The sequence below is a fragment of the Nesoenas mayeri genome (genome assembly GCF_963082525.1).
Source record: "Nesoenas mayeri genome assembly, chromosome: 2".
Lineage (NCBI taxonomy): Eukaryota > Metazoa > Chordata > Aves > Columbiformes > Columbidae > Nesoenas > Nesoenas mayeri.
In genome coordinates this window covers 91,295,949-91,314,469 of record NC_137543.1, presented here as the reverse complement: position 1 = coordinate 91,314,469, position 18,521 = coordinate 91,295,949, and the positions used below count along the sequence as shown (strand labels likewise).

General features: G+C 44.5%; 1 protein-coding gene across 1 annotated transcript in view; it reads left to right on the top strand.

Moving 5' to 3' along the window:
• Positions 1 to 1,712: 1,712 nt before the first annotated feature.
• F13A1 (coagulation factor XIII A chain) overlaps positions 1,713 to 18,521 on the top strand; it is a 60,933-nt gene continuing 44,124 nt past the window's right edge. Inside the window, exons 1-3 of the mRNA XM_080339094.1 lie at positions 1,713 to 1,745; positions 2,676 to 2,824; positions 8,676 to 8,864. Coding sequence (XP_080195220.1) covers positions 2,677 to 2,824; positions 8,676 to 8,864 — 337 coding nt within the window. The 5' untranslated portion in view covers positions 1,713 to 1,745; position 2,676. The remainder of the gene's footprint in view (positions 1,746 to 2,675; positions 2,825 to 8,675; positions 8,865 to 18,521) is intronic.

The window sequence follows — 18,521 nt, the reverse complement described above, 5'->3', positions numbered from 1 at the left end:
GGGTAGAAAGGGAAAAAAGAAAAAAAAGAAAAAGAAAATCAGCAACCAGCCTCCTCCTCCAGAAAGCTTGTTGTGTTCCTGGGTGCCAGGGGTGCTGCTTGCCCTCCAGATGGTTACCGCAGGTCCCATCTGCCTAAAAGTGAGTCAACAGAAATCATAGCTCAGGATGCCAGTGATGGAACTATATCTCTCCCTGTGGGGTGCCTGTGCTCCTGGGGCAGAGGGGAAGGGGAGTCCCCCAGCTAGGTGGCTTGCTATACTACATGCCTAACAACCTGCTGGGGGAGATGGGAGAGAGCTTGAGCCTTTTGGCTATGAGACAACATAGTGCAATGCTCCTGTGCAGATAGTGAGGCTGCCTCCAAAACCACGGCAGCCTGGTGCTGTGCCTCAGCAATCAGCCCGAGGAGGCTGGTTAGCCCAGCTGCAGTGACATGCTGGTGCTGTGACACAATGCTCCCAGGTCCCCAGCTGGTATCTCTGCCCTGCACCATGAGGGTATCCTGGCTTCTACCTTGCTGTGGTCTCTACTGGGAAATTTCCAGGGAGCTAGGGTAGGGGTCCTGCTGCTTCCCATTACAGGAATGTGACACAATTATCTTTTCTACCTCCTGGCTTGGCTTCAGTGATGTGAATTTAGCAGAGGTTTGAGGCATCATTGATGTTACAGGACTGGAAGTCATAGCTAGCTGAAAGAGAGTGGGGTCCTCTTCACTGTGTCTCCTTGCTGCTTCATCTACCCTGCAACTGAGGTAAATAAGTGCCAATGGCAGGTCCCATGTGCTTAAGTGGGGCTCTTCCACTGCTTGGCCTGTGTATGTCTGTCTGTGCACCTAGTAGGTAATTTGTACCTCTGCTACCAACCAGTGGGCCTCAGTTCTTGCCTGTACACTGCTTTTTCTTTGTGTAACTCACTCCACTGGTTCATGGAGTTATGTCTGACAGAGGAGATGTCACACACACTTCCCAGTTATCTTAGAGTTTGGTGGAACTGCGCAAAGTTGGCGTGGAGCTAAAATGCTTCCACCAGGTACTGCCCCAGACCCTGGCTGTTAGGTGATACACGTTTTATCAGGGGCAACAGCTGAAGGTCATTTTTGCCAAACATAGCTGTTTGATGCAAAATACCTTCACTGTCCTGAACTGCAGAGGGTCTTAAGAAAAAGATCTGCTCTGCTGGGCTACCAACAAGCTCTCCATGTCCACGTTCCACACAGTCCTCTGAAGGGACTGGCAGGATGCACCAGGCAGGGGAACTGTCACCGTATCTGCCTGGGGGTACTCTGAAAACCAGCACATGAAGTTGCATTGCAGGCACCATGAAACAGAGACACCATTAAATATCAGCAACATGGTGAGCATGGCTTCTTGGGCTGTGTCCCTCAGAAAATCCCATTTGGTCTCCCTCATGCCCTTGTGCCATGAGAAGCTCTATTCCGTCTCACTAAGAACTGAAACTTTGGTGCCCAAGTGCCCTGAGATGCTCCTGGTGAGTGGGGTTGGGGCGAGACAGGCAGAGAGAGGGAGGGAGTAAATAAAGATGTGCCACCAGCGGTAGCAGATCCTCCGAGGTGGTGTGGGGAGGGCTTGGCAACCCTATCAGCACTGTCCTATTGCAACAGGAGGGAGGAGGGTACACAGAGGTTACTTAAAAACCCCCAACTTTTTCCAGGCTTCTATAGCTCTTCAGAAATTCTGCAAGGGAGAAGAAAAAGAAAGAAAAAAAAAACCTATCTGAAAAGAAGGTACCCTTGCTAACTAAAAAACTTCCTTTAAGAGCTTACTGCTGTTAAATAATTGCTACATTTTGAATTGCTGTTTTCAGGAGCTTTGGGAAGAAGTTTTGTTCTCAGCCATGAATATTTTCTTAGAAAGATGGCATGGTACTTTCATTGCTACATGCTCCCACTGAAATAGATGTGAAAGCAGTTTTGACTAGCTCAAAGAGAAATCTCTGATCAGCCTACATCTGAGATTTCCCTTAAGGTTGTTAGCGGGAGAGAAATAAGTGGATAAGTGCTTTTTCCTTTATTTATTTTTTTCCTTTCCCCCCTCTCTCTTTCTTTCTCTCTCTTTCTCAAAAGTGGATTGTCTTGGTACAGGAGTTAGCCTTTTAGATATTGGGTGTTTGTGTGCATAGGGACAAAAATACAATTCTCCAGTAATCACCCACAGACTGTTGTAGGCTGTAGTATTTGGGATGATTGCAGTATAACTTAGAATGTCATTTTTATTAGGGGGAGGTAGTGTGTGATGCACTTTCTGGAAATATAATTTGCTATTTTGGATTCAATAATGCTGTTTTGGAGGATAGAAGAGTGAATGATTTTTTCAGTTTGTTTACCTGAAACTCCCTAATGTTTTTAGTGTCCTGCTTCTCCCAGACAAACACTTCTGTGTTAGGCTTCCTTCTGCTTCTCCCACCCTTCTTCTTCTCTTATTCATGTGTTTTGACAAACACAAAATGCCTTCCACTCCTTAGAGAGCTGTACTCCACCATTAGACTGATGTTTTCTGCCTCTCAGTTTTTATTTATGTGTGTCTAAAAATGTGTAGTTTCCTGGCACCACACATTGTTTTTGGTTTCTCCCATCTTACATGTGCCATGCTGGCTCATGTTTGTTTTTAATTGCAATATTTCTTTCTTTCATGGTATTACAACATTTTTAATACAGGATGTCTGAAACAATGGGTACCAATGAAGAGAGGAAACCGCCTCTGAATGGGAGAAGAGCCCTCCCATCAAACAACTCTAATGAAGAAGAAAATGAGGTCCCTGAGATGGAGGCTTTTGGATTGATACCTAGAGGATTTAATCCAAAAGGTACAGTGTACAATTAAGCCATGAATCTATTTTTATTTCTTCCATACTCACCCCTGCCCAGGTCTGTGAATTAAAACCAAACCACTTTTTGCTTAGTATTGTAATTTGTGTCCTACATACCTCTCAGTCTCCTTATGTATTTTGATGTCAGATAGCTTTTGTTGCTGTTCATGGAAATAACTTACTAAAAACACCCATGTGCTAGGAAACATTACCTCCAGGGTAAGAAAAGCAAGGAGCGAAGAAGTTGAGTGACCGGTTTTCAGATTGAACTGTGGGAGTGGTTAAGAAAAAGGCAAGGATGGGTTTTCCCGGTTTGATCACAATCACAGAGGCACTTCAGAAAGTGCTGGCTTCAGGCGTGGCTGTGGCAACACTGCATGAAGGGGACAAGAGGAGGCTCCCTTCCTAATGGCCCTTCTGGTTTGTCTGGCCTTGAACTGACTGCAAAACTACTGCAAAATGCTGACTGGCAGGGAAAACTTTTGCTAGATGTTCAACTCTCTCATAAAATGACTGCAATTCTCAAAGACATCCCCATAATTTTAATTATTCTCCTGTGAAAAGTGTTTCAATCGTTTGGTTGGGAAGTCAAAACAATATAATGTAGGGGATAGGCAAATCAATCCACATTCTCAGGGTAAACTTTTTGGAGTGAACCTTAAAAAAAAGTAGATAAGATTTCATTTAAAAAAAAAATCAAGAGTGGCTGCTGAATGAGTCACCAATTAAATGATGATGTTTTTTTGGCCTGTTGGAAATGAACAGGAGAACTTGTTGAATGTGGCAACTCAGGGTAGCCAGATGTAATAATACTTAATGCTCATATGGGACTTCTCATGCAGGGTTGAAAAAAGGCTGAATAAATGTGGACAAGCATTAATTACTGGCATTCTACACATTGGGAAATGGGCAAAGAGGTCTTCAGTGACAAACTCAAATTTTTATTGGAAAGAATTATTTCTGTAATCCTAAACATGTGTCTTAACCACATGTTCCCCGTTATAATACACATATATTTAAAAAAAAATGCCTGAGCAAACCAACTGGCATGTTAAGACTATAGAAACTTTGCTTGAACATTTTCAAACAACTCTGTAGCTCTGGGGCAAGTATGTGTGTTTAAATTGTCAAATGTAATGCAATACAGGTCCTAACTAGATATTGCTCCAAACCCAATCTGCTCAACTGGAGTTGTGTAAGGGTGTGGGATACCTTGGAACAAATAGAGCCTATAGCTAAAGTCCACTGGTACCAGGAGAAAGATTCCCATTGCTTTTTGATGTGCTTCATGTCAGGCTCTGAATGAAGTATGGTGCTGCTGGATGGGAGCTTCTTGCTTTTCTGAAATACAATTGAAACTTAAGAATGTCAGTTCAAGTGACCTGAGGCGGGAACCAAACATGCGTTTAAGGTGATACTGCTGGTGAGAAAAACAGCCTTTGTCCAAAGCAAGAGTTTGTGTGGCCAGAGGATAAACCCCTCTATGGGAGTGGCATGGTTGAAAAATAAACTTCTGCATAACAGCAAAACTCTTTTTGTACAGCTGAATCAGCTCTACTGTGCAGTTCAGCTCTGCAGTGCTTGTAGCAACAACCTGCAAGGGGTCACAGGAAGGGAAGGGACTGCAGCCGTCTTCCTGTTTCAGTGCACATCACCTGTGATCTAAGTCTGTGATACCAGCTGATGTCAGTATGATCCCTGGACACACTGGGGTAGGATGCTTAAGTCACCCGTCAGACCACACTAAAGGTTTATAGCTCAATGGAGCTCAGACTGGGACTTATGTTCAGGAGCTGAGCCTGCCCAGAGCACTCACAGCATTGTGCTTGGGGAATAAAGTGAACACCTGCAGGCAGAGCTGAAGCGGCAGAGCATGGCAGGGCTATAGCGCTGCAAGCACATCCTTGCAGAGGGTTACTTGTGCCACCTCCTTCCCCTTCGCCTGCACACCTCTACACTTCTGGGTTGTCCACATTTTTTGTAGTGGTTCCCACATTTCATTGCTGTAACACACTGAAAAAAACAAACAAATGCTTTTATCCCTTTTATCCCTACTGCTACAACTGAGGTGTTTTCTAGCCTTTGGGGAAGGATTGGACACCTGCTATAAACATCTAAATGTCAGTGTCTTCACCTGCATCAGATCATAGTCAACACAGAGCCAGCCAGCAAGTGGAGGTGAGGGCACAGGCTGTCCAGAGAGGCTGTGAGTGTCAGTTCCAGGGTGATCTGTACCACAGTCCTCTGGCTACAGCAACCAGCCATCAACTGGCTACAATAAGAGTTGCGTACCATGCTCATATCATTTAGATGCCTAAATTTAACCGAATCCTGCCCTTGATCTGTACAATGTAGGTGTCTACAGCTGAGCTAGTCACCCTCGTTCCCCTTGACAGCCAACAGAGCGAAACAGGCATTTTTAAGGTGTGATTCATTTGACCTATTTTAGCTACTACTGTAGCATGAGGTAAACTCTGTGCTTGACTAGCTCTCTGCTGACACCCACTTCTGTGCTGCTGAATCACAGCCGGAGCATGTGGCAGAGGCTGACGGGGACTGCTGCACCCCCAGCCTGGTCAGGGGGCTGCCTGTTGCTGGAGCCCAGCTTCCTTGTGGGAGGAGATGCTCATTGAGGAGGATGCTCAACCCCCGAGTGTTTCTTCAGCAAGAAGCCTGTGTCTCTGTGAGCACACCTGTGCCGTGTCCTCCCCCTGGCTATTCCTAATTAGCTCATCTCGCCACAATGCGTTACACGTGGGCCTGGCACTTACAGCTGCTTGGTGGGAGGACGCAGCCTTGCAGCCCCATGGTCTACAAGCTCCCCACGCACCTTCCTTTGCAATGTTCAGCAACTCGACAGAGAATCGTGCTTCCCCTGTTCGCACAGCAATGGGCACCTCTTTTGGAAACTCACACTATTTGGTTCAAAATCCAGAGCCCTTTTTTCTCTGATCCTTCAAGAAAACCTGATATTTTAAGGCTATTTTTGTTATTTGAAAAACAGCTCAAGCTTGTGCTCATTTATTTCCACGCAAGCTTAACATTGCAAAAGCTTTAAGAAAGCATCAGACTGCTGCCTCTCATGCAGCAAACCTGCTTGCACTAAACAACAGACCAGGCTACAGGCAAACTAACAGAAGGACCTGACTTAAAAGGAGGCCTTGGTGGCCACCTGTCCCTCACAAACAGATGAGCAGTGACGTGCACTTTGCCTGGAGCCTTCCTTTTAATCACACCCTGGTGATGGAGTTAGCACAGCCCATTACCCTGCTCAGGTTTTGTCCTCCATAATTGCCATTACTGTAATTAACACAGGCTTGGTCACAGGTTATCTCGATCTGGCAAGCTCAACATACATTCTAACACTGAGAGTGAAAGTGGAATGTGTTTTCTGCAGGTGCATATGGTTGTGTTTTGACAGAAGCCATGTAAGGGTCTGAGATAAAATGAAGCAAATACTGAACTGGTGGCCCAGGGTGGCTTAGCTTTGCAGTTCCTTGAAGGGGAAAACATGCGAAGGAAGGGCAGGGTCACTGTTGCTTTTAAATTCAGAACATGAGAGGAAAACGCAAGCCCTCAGCTCTCTTTTTATGCCTCCTTGGAAGGAGGGAGAAGCTGAGCCAAACTTACTGATAGCTTCAAACCAAGGTATGCAGCTTTTACATGCACTGCTTTCAGCCTGGGAGGGTTGAGAGAGAAAACCAGAGACACTCTCCCCTGCCCCTGCTTTACTCCCCTCTGGGAATTTCCTGCCTTATATAATTTGTGAGCTTTGTCAGTGTTATTGTGAGTGAGCATTGATAAGTTTTGCAGGGAGGGAGGCAAAGACTTGCCCCACTTCACAAAGGAGAAATGAGAATTATTTCTGAGCAAAACACATTTAATGTTTCACACAAAAACCATCTCTGTAACTTCAGCCAGCACTAAAGCCAGCAGGGATCTACAGAAGTTACTCCAGAAGCCTAGTGAATTAAATGGAGGATAACAATAACATTGCCATGGGACTTCAAGCCTGCCTCAGGATTCAACAGGATATTCCAGCCTGGGTTAGCAGGAGGTGGATGGGTTTAGGTTCAGTTGTCCAAGGTTTTTCCATAAAAGGATCCTCAGACAGGTCCCTTCCCTTCCCTTCCCTTCCCTTCCCTTCCCTTCCCTTCCCTTCCCTTCCCTTCCCTTCCCTTCCCTTCCCTTCCCTTCCCTTCCCTTCCCTCCTCCCAGGTGATGGGGACAACGCACCAGCAGGACCTGCTCCTGATGCCCTTAATTCCCCCTCTCTGTCACCTGCCACCCAGAGGCCAGTTTGGGTGGCTTGACTGGGACAGAAGGACCATGCTGGTGTCCAGGGGAGTTGCTGCATGTGGGCTCTGCTGCTGTCTGGAACACATCCCTGCAGAAGGGCAGGGCTGAGGCAGATGCCACAGTAGCCTGGAGTCTGTGCATCCCAGAGGGAACTGCTCTGCTGTTTGTCCAGAGCCAGCCACCATGCGACATCTCCCTACCTTTAAGGAAGAGCAGCATACAAAGCTGTTGCTTGCGATTCCGTGAAACAGGCCTCATCCAGTCCTCAGTGACTTCAATATCCAACTCATTAGCTGAGCACATCATTCCAGCTCACAGTGTACTCAATTCCAGGCCAAATTAGCCACCATCAGGAGTACACACAGCTCCACCAGCTGCTGTAAATGTGCACCTCTTTTTGCCAGGCATGAATTTGGCTCTGTATCATCAGTATAAAATGCAGGAATTATCTAGTTTCTAACTGTCAGCACCTGGAAAGACAAGCTGAGAGCTGCAAATCAAGCTTTACACTTCAATCTCTCTCCTGGTGGTGGGTACTAATGGTCCTCCTGGCAGAGATTTTGTCATTATCTGCCCAAGTATGTAGGCAAAAGAATGATGTCCAGTTTGTTTTCATGTGGTTGCTTGTTCTGTGAGAAGACTCCCATTGTGAAAATTCCTGGTATGGTGCAGTCATGTAGCTCATGGTGACTGCAAGTGCCTTTGGCTATCCCAATGCCACCCCACAATGGTCATTAGCTGAGCAGGCTAAGTTCTAGCAGTGGTAGGCTATAACCCTTTAGACAGCCCTAATTTGAAGGGAGTGAAGTTTTGCCCATGCATGTTATAGACACCTACTGCTGTTTGCCTATAACTCTATGCTGTAATTATACACTGTAATGTTATATTTAGTTTTCATAAGAAGACGGTAATAGCAGTGGAGGTGTACTGAGAAGCTGAGTCTAGACACATACAGTACACCAAAACCTTATTTAATACAGACAATCCACGCTCTCAGCTGAATGCAAGATCATTATCTGCATCTCAGGCTCTTCAGCGCTCAATAGTAGCAGCACTTTGCAAACATTAATATATTTAAACATCACAAACCCCCTGTGAATTTACATTTTACAAATTAAGGGCTACAAGATGGGAGACATGAAGCCACAGCTGTCAAAGATCCACTGATTGCACTGGTAAACTTGTGACAGCAAGGCCCAGACTTGCAGAAAGCCAATGCCAAAGGAAAGATGGAGCCCAGCTCTCCCTGGGGACATTCATCTTTCTACCCATAGCAACCTGGTCTTTCTGCAATTGCTTTCATAATTCACTAGAAACCTTGCAGTGTCTGTGAAAATGACAGGTAGATGGAGAAGTGTCAGTCCGTGAGTCCCTGCTCAGCCAGGAGGATGTAAACCCTGAACAGATCCAGCATGCTCCATTGCATGGTGTTCCTTGATGAGGCAACGCTGGAGAAGGGGAGGACAGGGCTTCTCATGATGTTGATGTCTCTGCTGACATTCCGATATACTGACTCCTTTCCTCTCTGTTCATTTACGTGTCCCTGCAGATTACCTGCGTGTTGTGGATATTCAGATGTTCAAGGAGCCCCATGAGATCAACAAGCAGCAGCACCACACTGACAAGTACTACAGCCCCAAGCTGATAGTGCGTCGGGGACAGCTTTTCCAAATCCAGGTTGACTTCAACCGGCCCTATAACCCAGAGACGGACCAATTCTGGCTGGAGTATTTGATAGGTAAGTGCCTGGTAAAGGCTGTGTCATGTCAGCAAAGTAAGGCTGAAGAGTCTTTCATAAACAGGAACACAGCAGTACTTAATGTCTGGGCCTTTTCCTGTTATGATTGATAAACCATAAAAACAGGCTTAACCATAGGCAAGGAACAGCTTTTCTAAACAGGATCTGAATCCTTACTCAAGAAAGTCAGCAGAATTTCTTGTGAGAGAAGAAGAGCAGAATCGGGGACTTTCAAATTTATCTCTAGTTAATGCTGTATGGCAATTCTGACAAGTAGGTGGAATGGGAAACATATTTTATTAGCGTCTAGGAGATGCAGAGAGGAGGAGTCTGTTGTTTGAGGTGGGAGAGATGACTAAGTATGAACTGGGATAACAAAATGCTGAGTATGCAAGGTGGGAAAATTACACAGGGTGGAAGAATAGGAAGCCTTGCAACTTTGCAGCCTGCATCTGGTGTAAAAGGATCTGGGGGTGCCGATCGACAGCCAGCTGAACATGATACAGCACTGTGCCCAGGTGGCCACAAAGACCAATAGCATCCCAGTTTGTATCAGCAATAATGTGGCCAGCAGGACTAGGGAAGTGATTGTCCTCTTGCACTGGGCACTAGTGAGGCCACAAATTGAATCCTGTGTTCAGTTTTGGGCCTGTCACTGCAAGAAAGACATTGAGGAGCTGGAGAGAATTCAGAGAAGACCAATGAAGCTGGTGAAAGGTCTGAAGCACCAGTCTGATGAAAAGCAGCTGAGGGAACTGGTGCTGTTTAGCCTGGAGAAAAGGAGGCTGAGGGGAGACCTTATCACTCCCTACAACTATGTGAAAGGAGGTTGTAGCATGTAGGGTGTTGGTCTCTTCTCCTGAGCAGCAAGTGATAGGACAAGAGGAAATGGCCTCAAGTTGTGCCAGGGGAGATTTAGTTTGGATATTATGAAAAATTTCTTCATGGAAAGGGCTGTGAAGCACTGGAACAGGCTGCCCAGGAAAGTGGTTGAGTCCCCATCCCTGGAGGTGTCTAAAAGATGTGTAGATGAGGATCTTAGGGACATGTTTTAGTGCCAGAGTTAGGTTACAGTTGGACTCGATGATCTTGAGGGCCTCTTCCAACTGGAATGATTCTATGATTCTGTGATTTACAGCCAACTTGGTAACAAGGGAGAAGGTTCAGAGATTGGAGCTTTGGACCAGAGACTTACTCAGGGGCACATCAGAGGCTTTCTTGATTTACTGCAAAAAGAGCAAGAAATCATTTTTCTTCTCACTGAGAGTTCATCAAAGCCCCAGGTCCTAAGGTACCTGTTGGTTTATTGAAGGAACAGCACCAGAGAACAGCATCCCTGGAATTGTTTACAAGACATGTAGGTGAGGTTCTTAGGCATGTGGTTTAGAGCTGGGCTCCACAGTGCTCAGTTAACAGTTTGACTCAAAGATCTTTTCCAATCAAAATGATTCTATGGCCTCGCTAAAGAAGAAGGAAACCAAGCAACAGAGTGGAGCCTCCTACTTTTCTCCCAAGATGGCCCCACTGAATACTGCTCCCTGTATCACAGCTCTGGGAAAGCCCCAGCTTCACCTAGAGTGATCTGGGAGTTTCTGTGTTAAGACATCAATGTTTCCCTTATAAACTCTTTAAAGTAGGTTTGAATTGACGTTTTAATTTACTTTCCTGAGAGATGCAGTTCCAAAATTTGTAACATTGATTTTTTCCACCATTGAATTATGATGATATGGCCATTTATTAGATTTGTTGCATTTTAAACCTAGATGGGCATTTATCTCTTAAACATATGTGCAGTGGAAAGGTTACTGTCTGCTCATTTTTTTTCATGGGTCTCTTCTTTCTAATTTAAATTAGGGTTGGGAGGCATGTTATGACAGTCCAGTGAATGATTGGCTGAACAGCCACAAGTGCCTTTAAAAATTTAATATGCATAAATATCATTAGTTCTTTTGGGATTTAATTAAATTCAAGACTGTTCTTATCTTTATATGTTTAAAACAAACAGCTGTAGCAAGAAGAAGTGGAAAATGGAACATTTGTTTTTTATTGAATTGTGTGCAGTTTGCGTTTATTTTAATCAGATATTCTATATTAGAAGAAGAAATTTAACACTTCTTTTGACATTGCACAGTCCACTTCAAAGAACATATTCACTTATTTTCCTCTTGCTCTTTCCTAACACATCTGTCCATGGTTTGTACCGTGAATCTCTAATCAGGGATAAAAATGCCTTCATCCTCAGCCACAGTAGGAACGGGGTTAAATGCCAGGGGAGACTTTGCAACAAACTCAGCTCTGAATTATGACTTTGGAGTCAGCCCTGAGTTTGTGGTTGACTTCTCCTCCCCATTCTTTGCTATTACTGTGAAATGGGAACAGTAATGCTGATGTCCCATGTGTGATATCTGGCAATCAGCTGAAGAAAAGTGCTGCATATACAGGATAGTATATAATGCTATTGCCCTTCCCTGCTTTTTAAGTGTCTGTTTCTGTGAACACCACTGCCCTCTTTCTACAATGAATTTATTATAGCTCACAGAGATTCAGCTGTGAGAAGAGATGTTCAAGCTCCTCTTCTAGGAACTGGTTAATACTCAGTGCTCCACAAATGTTTCTTTTTATGTACATGTGGTGAAAACACAGTACGTTTTTTTCTCAGAGGCTGGCAGCAGAAAGCAAGACAAAAACAGTCCACAAAGGAGAAGGAAATTATCCAGAGATGATCTGCTTGACTCTCGCTACTTCTCCTTTTATTGGCAAGTCCAGGAGAAAGAAGGGGTTTCTTGTACTTAGGAAAGGGAACGGAGTGCTCAAGATTTCAGTGCTCTGCTCTTAAACTTTTTGTAATGGGGAGCTGTGGCCTTTTACACCCAGGTTTTTTCTGTTCTTCTGCCTGAAGAGCAGTCATCCACCTCTCAGCTGCCTGAAAGCCAGAGCCCAGTCCAAAATCTGGTCCTAGACTGCCTTGGGTTGCAGTTTAGCCCTGCTGTCTTAAAATGGGGTCAACTCCCTTCTGGATATTTTTTTTTTCTCCCATTGACTCTCCCCCATAGACCAAGGTCTGACTTTAAGATCACCAAAGACCTGCCCTATGGTACTGTCAGGCAGGAGCTACACCAAGGGACTGGCTCAGGCCACAGACATACAGCAGAGGCAGCTTGAGCTCAGGGAAACAAGGGCTATATCACATAGGAAGGTGCTGAGTTTGAAAGATTAAATTGATGGACACACAAAAATATGGGCAGATGGTTGACAAATTACCTTTCCAAAGAGCTCTCTCTGTGCCCAAGCAGACTTCAAATGGTAAAGCATAGCAGTAGAATAACCTAGGTTGGAGGGACCTCTGGAGGTCTCATGTCCAAGCCCTTGCTCAAAGCAGGCCCAGCTTGCTCTGGCTGCTCAAGGCCTCACCCTAGGGACAGGTTTTGGGTATCTCCAAAGGTAGGGAGGCCACTTCAAGCAATGTGGACTATGCTGTCTACAAGCTGTAGAATCTTTTTGGTGTTCCAAGGTGCTATTCTCACAAGGTACAAAGATACTTTTGGTAGGGATGGCTGGCCTTGGCTCCCAGAGAATTCAACTGGAGCTGGGAAAACTCAACATCTCTTTTTGCAGGGCTGTACCAACACTGGGGGCTGTTTGTGCAATAGCACCGTAAAAAGCTGTTCAGAAATTATAAGTTCCCAGCACTGGAAATTTCCCAGCATTGACGTTAATCCATCACAGAATTTTTGTCCATTAAAGACTAATTTTGCTCCTGAAAAATGAGGCAATGGTAATGACTTGATCCTGTGTGTGTGCAGAACTATTCTATTTCCTCTATTCCCTAAAATTTAGTTTTAGTTCTCTTTTCTTTGCTCCTATTTTTGCTTCTTTTGCATCATTAAAAAGATGATTAATGAAGCAAGTAAAGCAAGAAGAGACTGCATAATCCTACTAATTGATAATGAATCAAGGGTACCTGGGACAAATGCTTCTCGCGTCTTCTGAAAGTGGGTCTGAAACACTCACAGAACAGTCTTTACCAACAGTTTCTTTTAATCCACAGTCCATTTAAAGACCATTCACACAGTCTGGAATTCATGGGCAAAATTATGTAAACAAATATATATATGTGTAAATATGTAAGTAATTCACTCCAGCCTCTTGAAAGTCACTTTTACTGATATTCTTCTTTGATAGTTCCTTATGACTAAAGTCCTTTTTACTTCAAAAGACTGTTTTCCATAGAGTCATCATCAGTGAAACTGGATGAAGTGCTAACTTGTGAATTACTATAATTCAGTTTTTCACATAATGCTTCATCAAACTAGGACCATACTTGTCTGCCAAAGTATGGAAAACAATGAATGTGCCAAAAAATCCGTGTGGAAAATTATCCACTTATGAAGAATAGTGCGATGTTATTCTGGTCTCATGCTGGACTGCAGCCCTGCCCCAGTACCTGTGGTTTCAGAGCTGCTCCATCACTACATATTTCCTTCCTCACAGCCCATTTCCTGGCTTTAATAGGTGGCAAGGTGAGCATCACCCCTGGGGAAATACTCATTTTATTGGTCTGGGGTTAAGATGAAAGAGCCACAAGAGAGCTATAGATGCTGTGCTTACATCCCACAGCAGAAACAATTGCAGTTTACATGGAGCCCCAGGGAGCGTAGAGGAGCCAGTGACCCCTTCACCCGTCTTGATCTCTCCTGACTACCACATTCATGGTGGTGGGTATACTTTGTGCTGCTCTTAGCTTTCCACAGTGTGGAGCTCAGTCTGTCCAAGCATGGCTCCTGCACCTGGGGCAGCCAGTTTAGCATGAGTGCTGCAAAGTTTCCACAGTCACTGCTGCACCAGCACTGATTTTTCTGAAAAGGAGATGAATTATTAGATGGGCTTATATGGCCTTCAGTCTTGTTTTTAGTAGTAGTTTCCTATACATGATTGTAAATCCTACAGTGGTTGATGAGTTTATATGTTGCATCCTTACTCTAATGATATATTTCCCCACTTCCTCATAAATTGTTGTCTATTTGTATTTTCCTTAAATGGCTTCATAAACCCATATATATTGGTCTAGCCCTAAATATTAGTAGGAACATTTTATTCATTGGCATACTTCTGGAATGATCATAAATCCTGGTCCGCCAGGCTACACTCACCTTTCCACACATGTGCATGCATGGGCACCCATGCAGCCACCCATATGTACTCCTCAGGCTCCTATAAATCGTTGCCTTTTGGCCTGAGATGAGAGCAGAGACTTACTGCTCCTTTTTCTACAGTCTTCCAGGCCTGCTCCACAGGAATAGTTATAAACACAAGAAAGCAGCTAAGAACATAAAGATGTTTTAGCTGATCCTAGATGGCTTATTTAGGTGACACTACATTCCCACTTATAGTCAGAGGGGCATATAAATACAACTAAATAATCAAGGGTTCAATTCAGGACACCCACACCAGCATCAGTGGAACTCTTCATAGTATCCACAGACTTTATCTAATTTCACAGCAGTGTTGGGACATGGGTTATTCCAGGAAGGTTGAGGTTTTGTTCCTTTTGTCAGGCAGTAAATCTGTCTTAGTGGGAAGTATTGCTACCCTTGCTGTCACCTGTCCTCCTCAGCAGCTCTGGGGCAGGGGAGGTGGTAGCTAATGGAGTGGCTGGGACATGAGGTGTCCCCCAGCACCTCAGATGGGATGTTGAGCTGAGTTCTGCTTCTGGAAAAAAGTTGCTCATTGGAAAAAAGTTGGATATTTATTTTTTTAGGAGCCTTCTTGGCATTATACGAGAGCAACTAACTTCAGTGCTGGTGGAAAAGTCTGTTGGTGCTGGTATGTAACACAGTACTAAGAGTTTATTAAATCACTATATGCCTGTTTAACAAAGAACTACAAAAATTGAACATTGATACAGAAACACCTGTCTGAACATGGAGTCCCATTTAGGGGAAGAAAGAATAATGTATCAGCAGTGGAATGCATTTCCTAGAAATTTACTCCAGAGAAGAGGCCTGTATGCCAGGTCTTAGCAAAGAACAACAAAATTTACTTTCTAAATGAAGGCTTTGGGATATTTTTTTGCTCCTCCCTGGAATTCCCAGCCAGGCCCTAGAGGAGCAGAGAGGAGGGAGTCCCTTGAGGTGCTCTATAAATAGCAATATTTCATACAAAGGAATCTTTGTCTTTATTATGTTCTTTTGCACTGCTGCTGCAGCATCAAGTGGCACATAAAATCTGTCTGTATTTTTGAATGGTTTTAGTACCTAAGGTGCGTGACTCTGATGTGTGTTTTATGACTATAAAGTACTAGAAACATTCACTTCTGGGACAGAGTGGTCAGATGTTATTCCTAGCTGGAGCCAAAGCAAGAATTATTTCAAGATACTTGGGTTTCCTACATTTCAAAGTCCATATTCAGTGTTTCTGAGGGCAATGGGATTTGAGGGTGGGAAGAACCCAGGTGTAATATTAAAGTAGTGGTTTGAAGACACCAATGATTTTTAGAAAAATATATTTCTCCTTCTTGCTTGTTTTGATTGTTTGGGTTTTATTAGACTATCTCTCTTTTTTCTTTCCTTTTTTCCCCCTCTTCTCTCTCCCTTCTCCCTTCTCCCTTCTCCTTTCCCCTCCCCTTCCCTCCTCTTCTCCTCCCCTCCCCTTCTCCTTCCCTTCTCCCCTCCTCCTCCCCTCCTCCTCCTCTCCATTCTTTCTTCTTTCCCTTGTTCTACTTCATTTCCTCTTTCCTGTCTCCTCTTTCATCTTTCCTGTCTCCTCTTTCCTCTTTCCTTTTCTGACACTTGTAGTTATTCATAGGACTAATAAGGGTTGGTCCCAGAGTGTAAAAACCCCTCCCAAGGCTGCTTTTTACAATAAAGCTTACCTCTGCTACACAGCTACTCTACTTGTGGCTTCCAGCTCGAATTTGTTTATCAGCCTCTCACAATTATTAGACTTCCAGGGCTGACGTTGAAATAGATTCTTTACCCTTTGTATGAAACATTGTATCTAGGTAAAACAAATGAACCTAATAGGAAAATTGTCAGTCTTACTATGTGTAATGTACATCCCAAAAGGAGACAGATTCTTCAACTCCTTTAAAAAACAGTTTTCTAAGGAGGGTTCCTAAAAAGACTATTGAGAAGCAGCATTGTTCACTTCCCTCTCTTCTGAGTTATCCTACTTCCATAAGAGAAGGATTGTCCTTTGAAGCTCACTGTATCTCCAATCTCTGTGCTGCCAAATTTCCCCTCCTTCCTACTGAAAGAAAAACATCTACTCACTTGTGTAGGGCCTTTCCAAGAGCACCCATCCGTCCCTCTACTGGCTGTGCTGACAACATGGTGCTAACTCAGCAGTGGCATTTAGGAGCTGTCTAATGCACTCACACCATACAGCAACACGTATATCCCCTGGGGAAAAACTAAACTAGATGGAGATAGGGGCTTCAAGGGACTGAGCAGGGGAGAAGGAGGAGGAGGTGTATCATCTGAGCAAGACCTTGTCCCTGTTAGTCACTCTGAAGGACCAACCCCAGACTTGGGTATCTGGAGGACGAGCTCTCGTGTTTCGCTGACTGAACTTGCCGTACCTACCTCTCACCCTCCTTCTGTTGCTGCAGATCTCTCTCTGGTGTGGCAGTTTCACCCATAATTAAATACAGCTTGCCTCCATGCCTGACAAGCCTGGAGCTGACATGCTAAGGAGCTGAGGCATATGTTAAAAATAACTCACTGTGAATGCGTGCGTGTGGCCACGGTTCTGTGTTTTGCACGGCTCATTCTTTTGCTGCTGTGTAAATAGACTTTGGCAAGCTTTAACAAACATGGGTCTCTGATTTTTTGCCACTGTGAAGTGTATGTTGTGTGAGGGGCATCTCATACATGCCTGTATTCACACGTTCGTCAGTCATGGTGCATTTCACCATGTAGACCTCCACTCGTATTTATTTACTTTCAAAACCTTGTGGCGTAGCTCTGAGGGAGACCTGAGCTCCTTTATAGCAACAGCAGCTATTTTGGTCCTCTTTTGCTGGGCTCCTGGAAACCCCAGGAGTAGAACTGAGCCAAGCTGCAGCTGAAGGGAGCAAGAGCTTTAGGAGTCCGGCTTGGATAGCTACAGAAACCAAGGTGGATTAAGAAAGGATAAGAAAAGTATGTAAGGGTTGCAGGTCTGTGTACTGTGTAGCAGGGAAAATAGATATGTTTGGGCCATTAAAACTATGAATTCTTTCTTGTCCTCTCCTACCTTGAAGGCAAGACAGTCAGCAGCTCCCATTCAGCGCTTGATATCTTCATAGCTGCAAAAGGAGCCTATAAAAAACTCACTCTGTGAGTGATGGTAAAAGCACAGCAACCTCTAGGTTTTCAGAATTCTCAGGCCAGATTTTCCCGCTTTTGCGTGTTGTTACAGAGAGGACAGGGACATCCCAACAACATGATGTCATGCAACGCCTTTGTCTTTCACAGAGCAATTGGCTGTGAAATGTCCTCTACTGAGGGCCAAGGCCTCCTACACCCAAAGCACACGTGAGCATCAGGGACTGAGACAACCACAAAGAACTGGCTGTGGAGCATGGTTCAGGCTGCCAGCTCCTGGAGTAAACGAGAGTGAGAGGGATCCTGAGCCAGCTGATGCTGCTGGCAGATGTACCCTTCTGTCAGCATAAAACCAGTTTATCTTCTCTGCATGGCTCCTGGTCCTGACATGCACCCAAACAGCCTCCTGACTCTCCATGTGTTGTGTTATCACCAGAGACCCTGCAGAGATCATTCTGCCAGGTGTTTGCAGGCCTTTGGTGATGAGTCTTCAGATAATATTGAATCTTCTTCCTTAGAGACCCTAACCCAGAGAATGAAACCACCGTTGCACATAATCCCTTCTGAGAAAGGGCTGACATTGCAGATATCCCAACTATGACACAAAGTTGGCCCTACTTTTCCAGTGCAGCCAGAAATGTGTGCTCAAGATGTAGATGAAAAACAAGTGGCCAAGCTGTCCCAAGAGGACTTCTCTACAATGTTGATAAACATAGTACTGAACCTACGTAAGGATGCTTTTGCCAAAAACCTTAGCATGTAATGCCAAACTTATTCAGCTTTATAGCACTCTAGTATCAAGACAACAGATGTGTATATATGAGACTAGTGTGGCTGGTGCTGTCAGGTGTCTAGATGTTTGATTACAGTTCAGCTCCACAAGCTCCTGTCAGAAGTTACAACTCCCTTATTCCCCCATTTGCATTTTGTTGGGGTTTTTTTTTCAGAAGATTAAGGAACCTGTCCTCTCTTCAAAGAAAATGTTGGAAATGGCTAACTATGCTCTTGAGGGCTCTGCCCATCTTACCAGCCTTCCTCACTTCAGGATTTATGCAATTGCTAACAAGCACTGAACCCTGCTTGTCTGTCAGAAGCAAAAAATGCTTTCTTGTATTTACTGTTCGTAACATCTACAAATTACTTTGACTTCCAGGATATACGTTCCCTGGCATCTCTGCTGTGTCTGCAGGATGCAGGCAATACCCCACAGTATCTTCTCTTTGTGGGTGAGCAAGACAGTGCAATGACCTCTTCCTCTTACTGCGTGGGAGCAACATGGGCTCTGGGCTGAAAGAATCTCCTCAGCACCAGCCTACAGATGCTCCCTTGTCAAATGGCAGGTATATTAGGG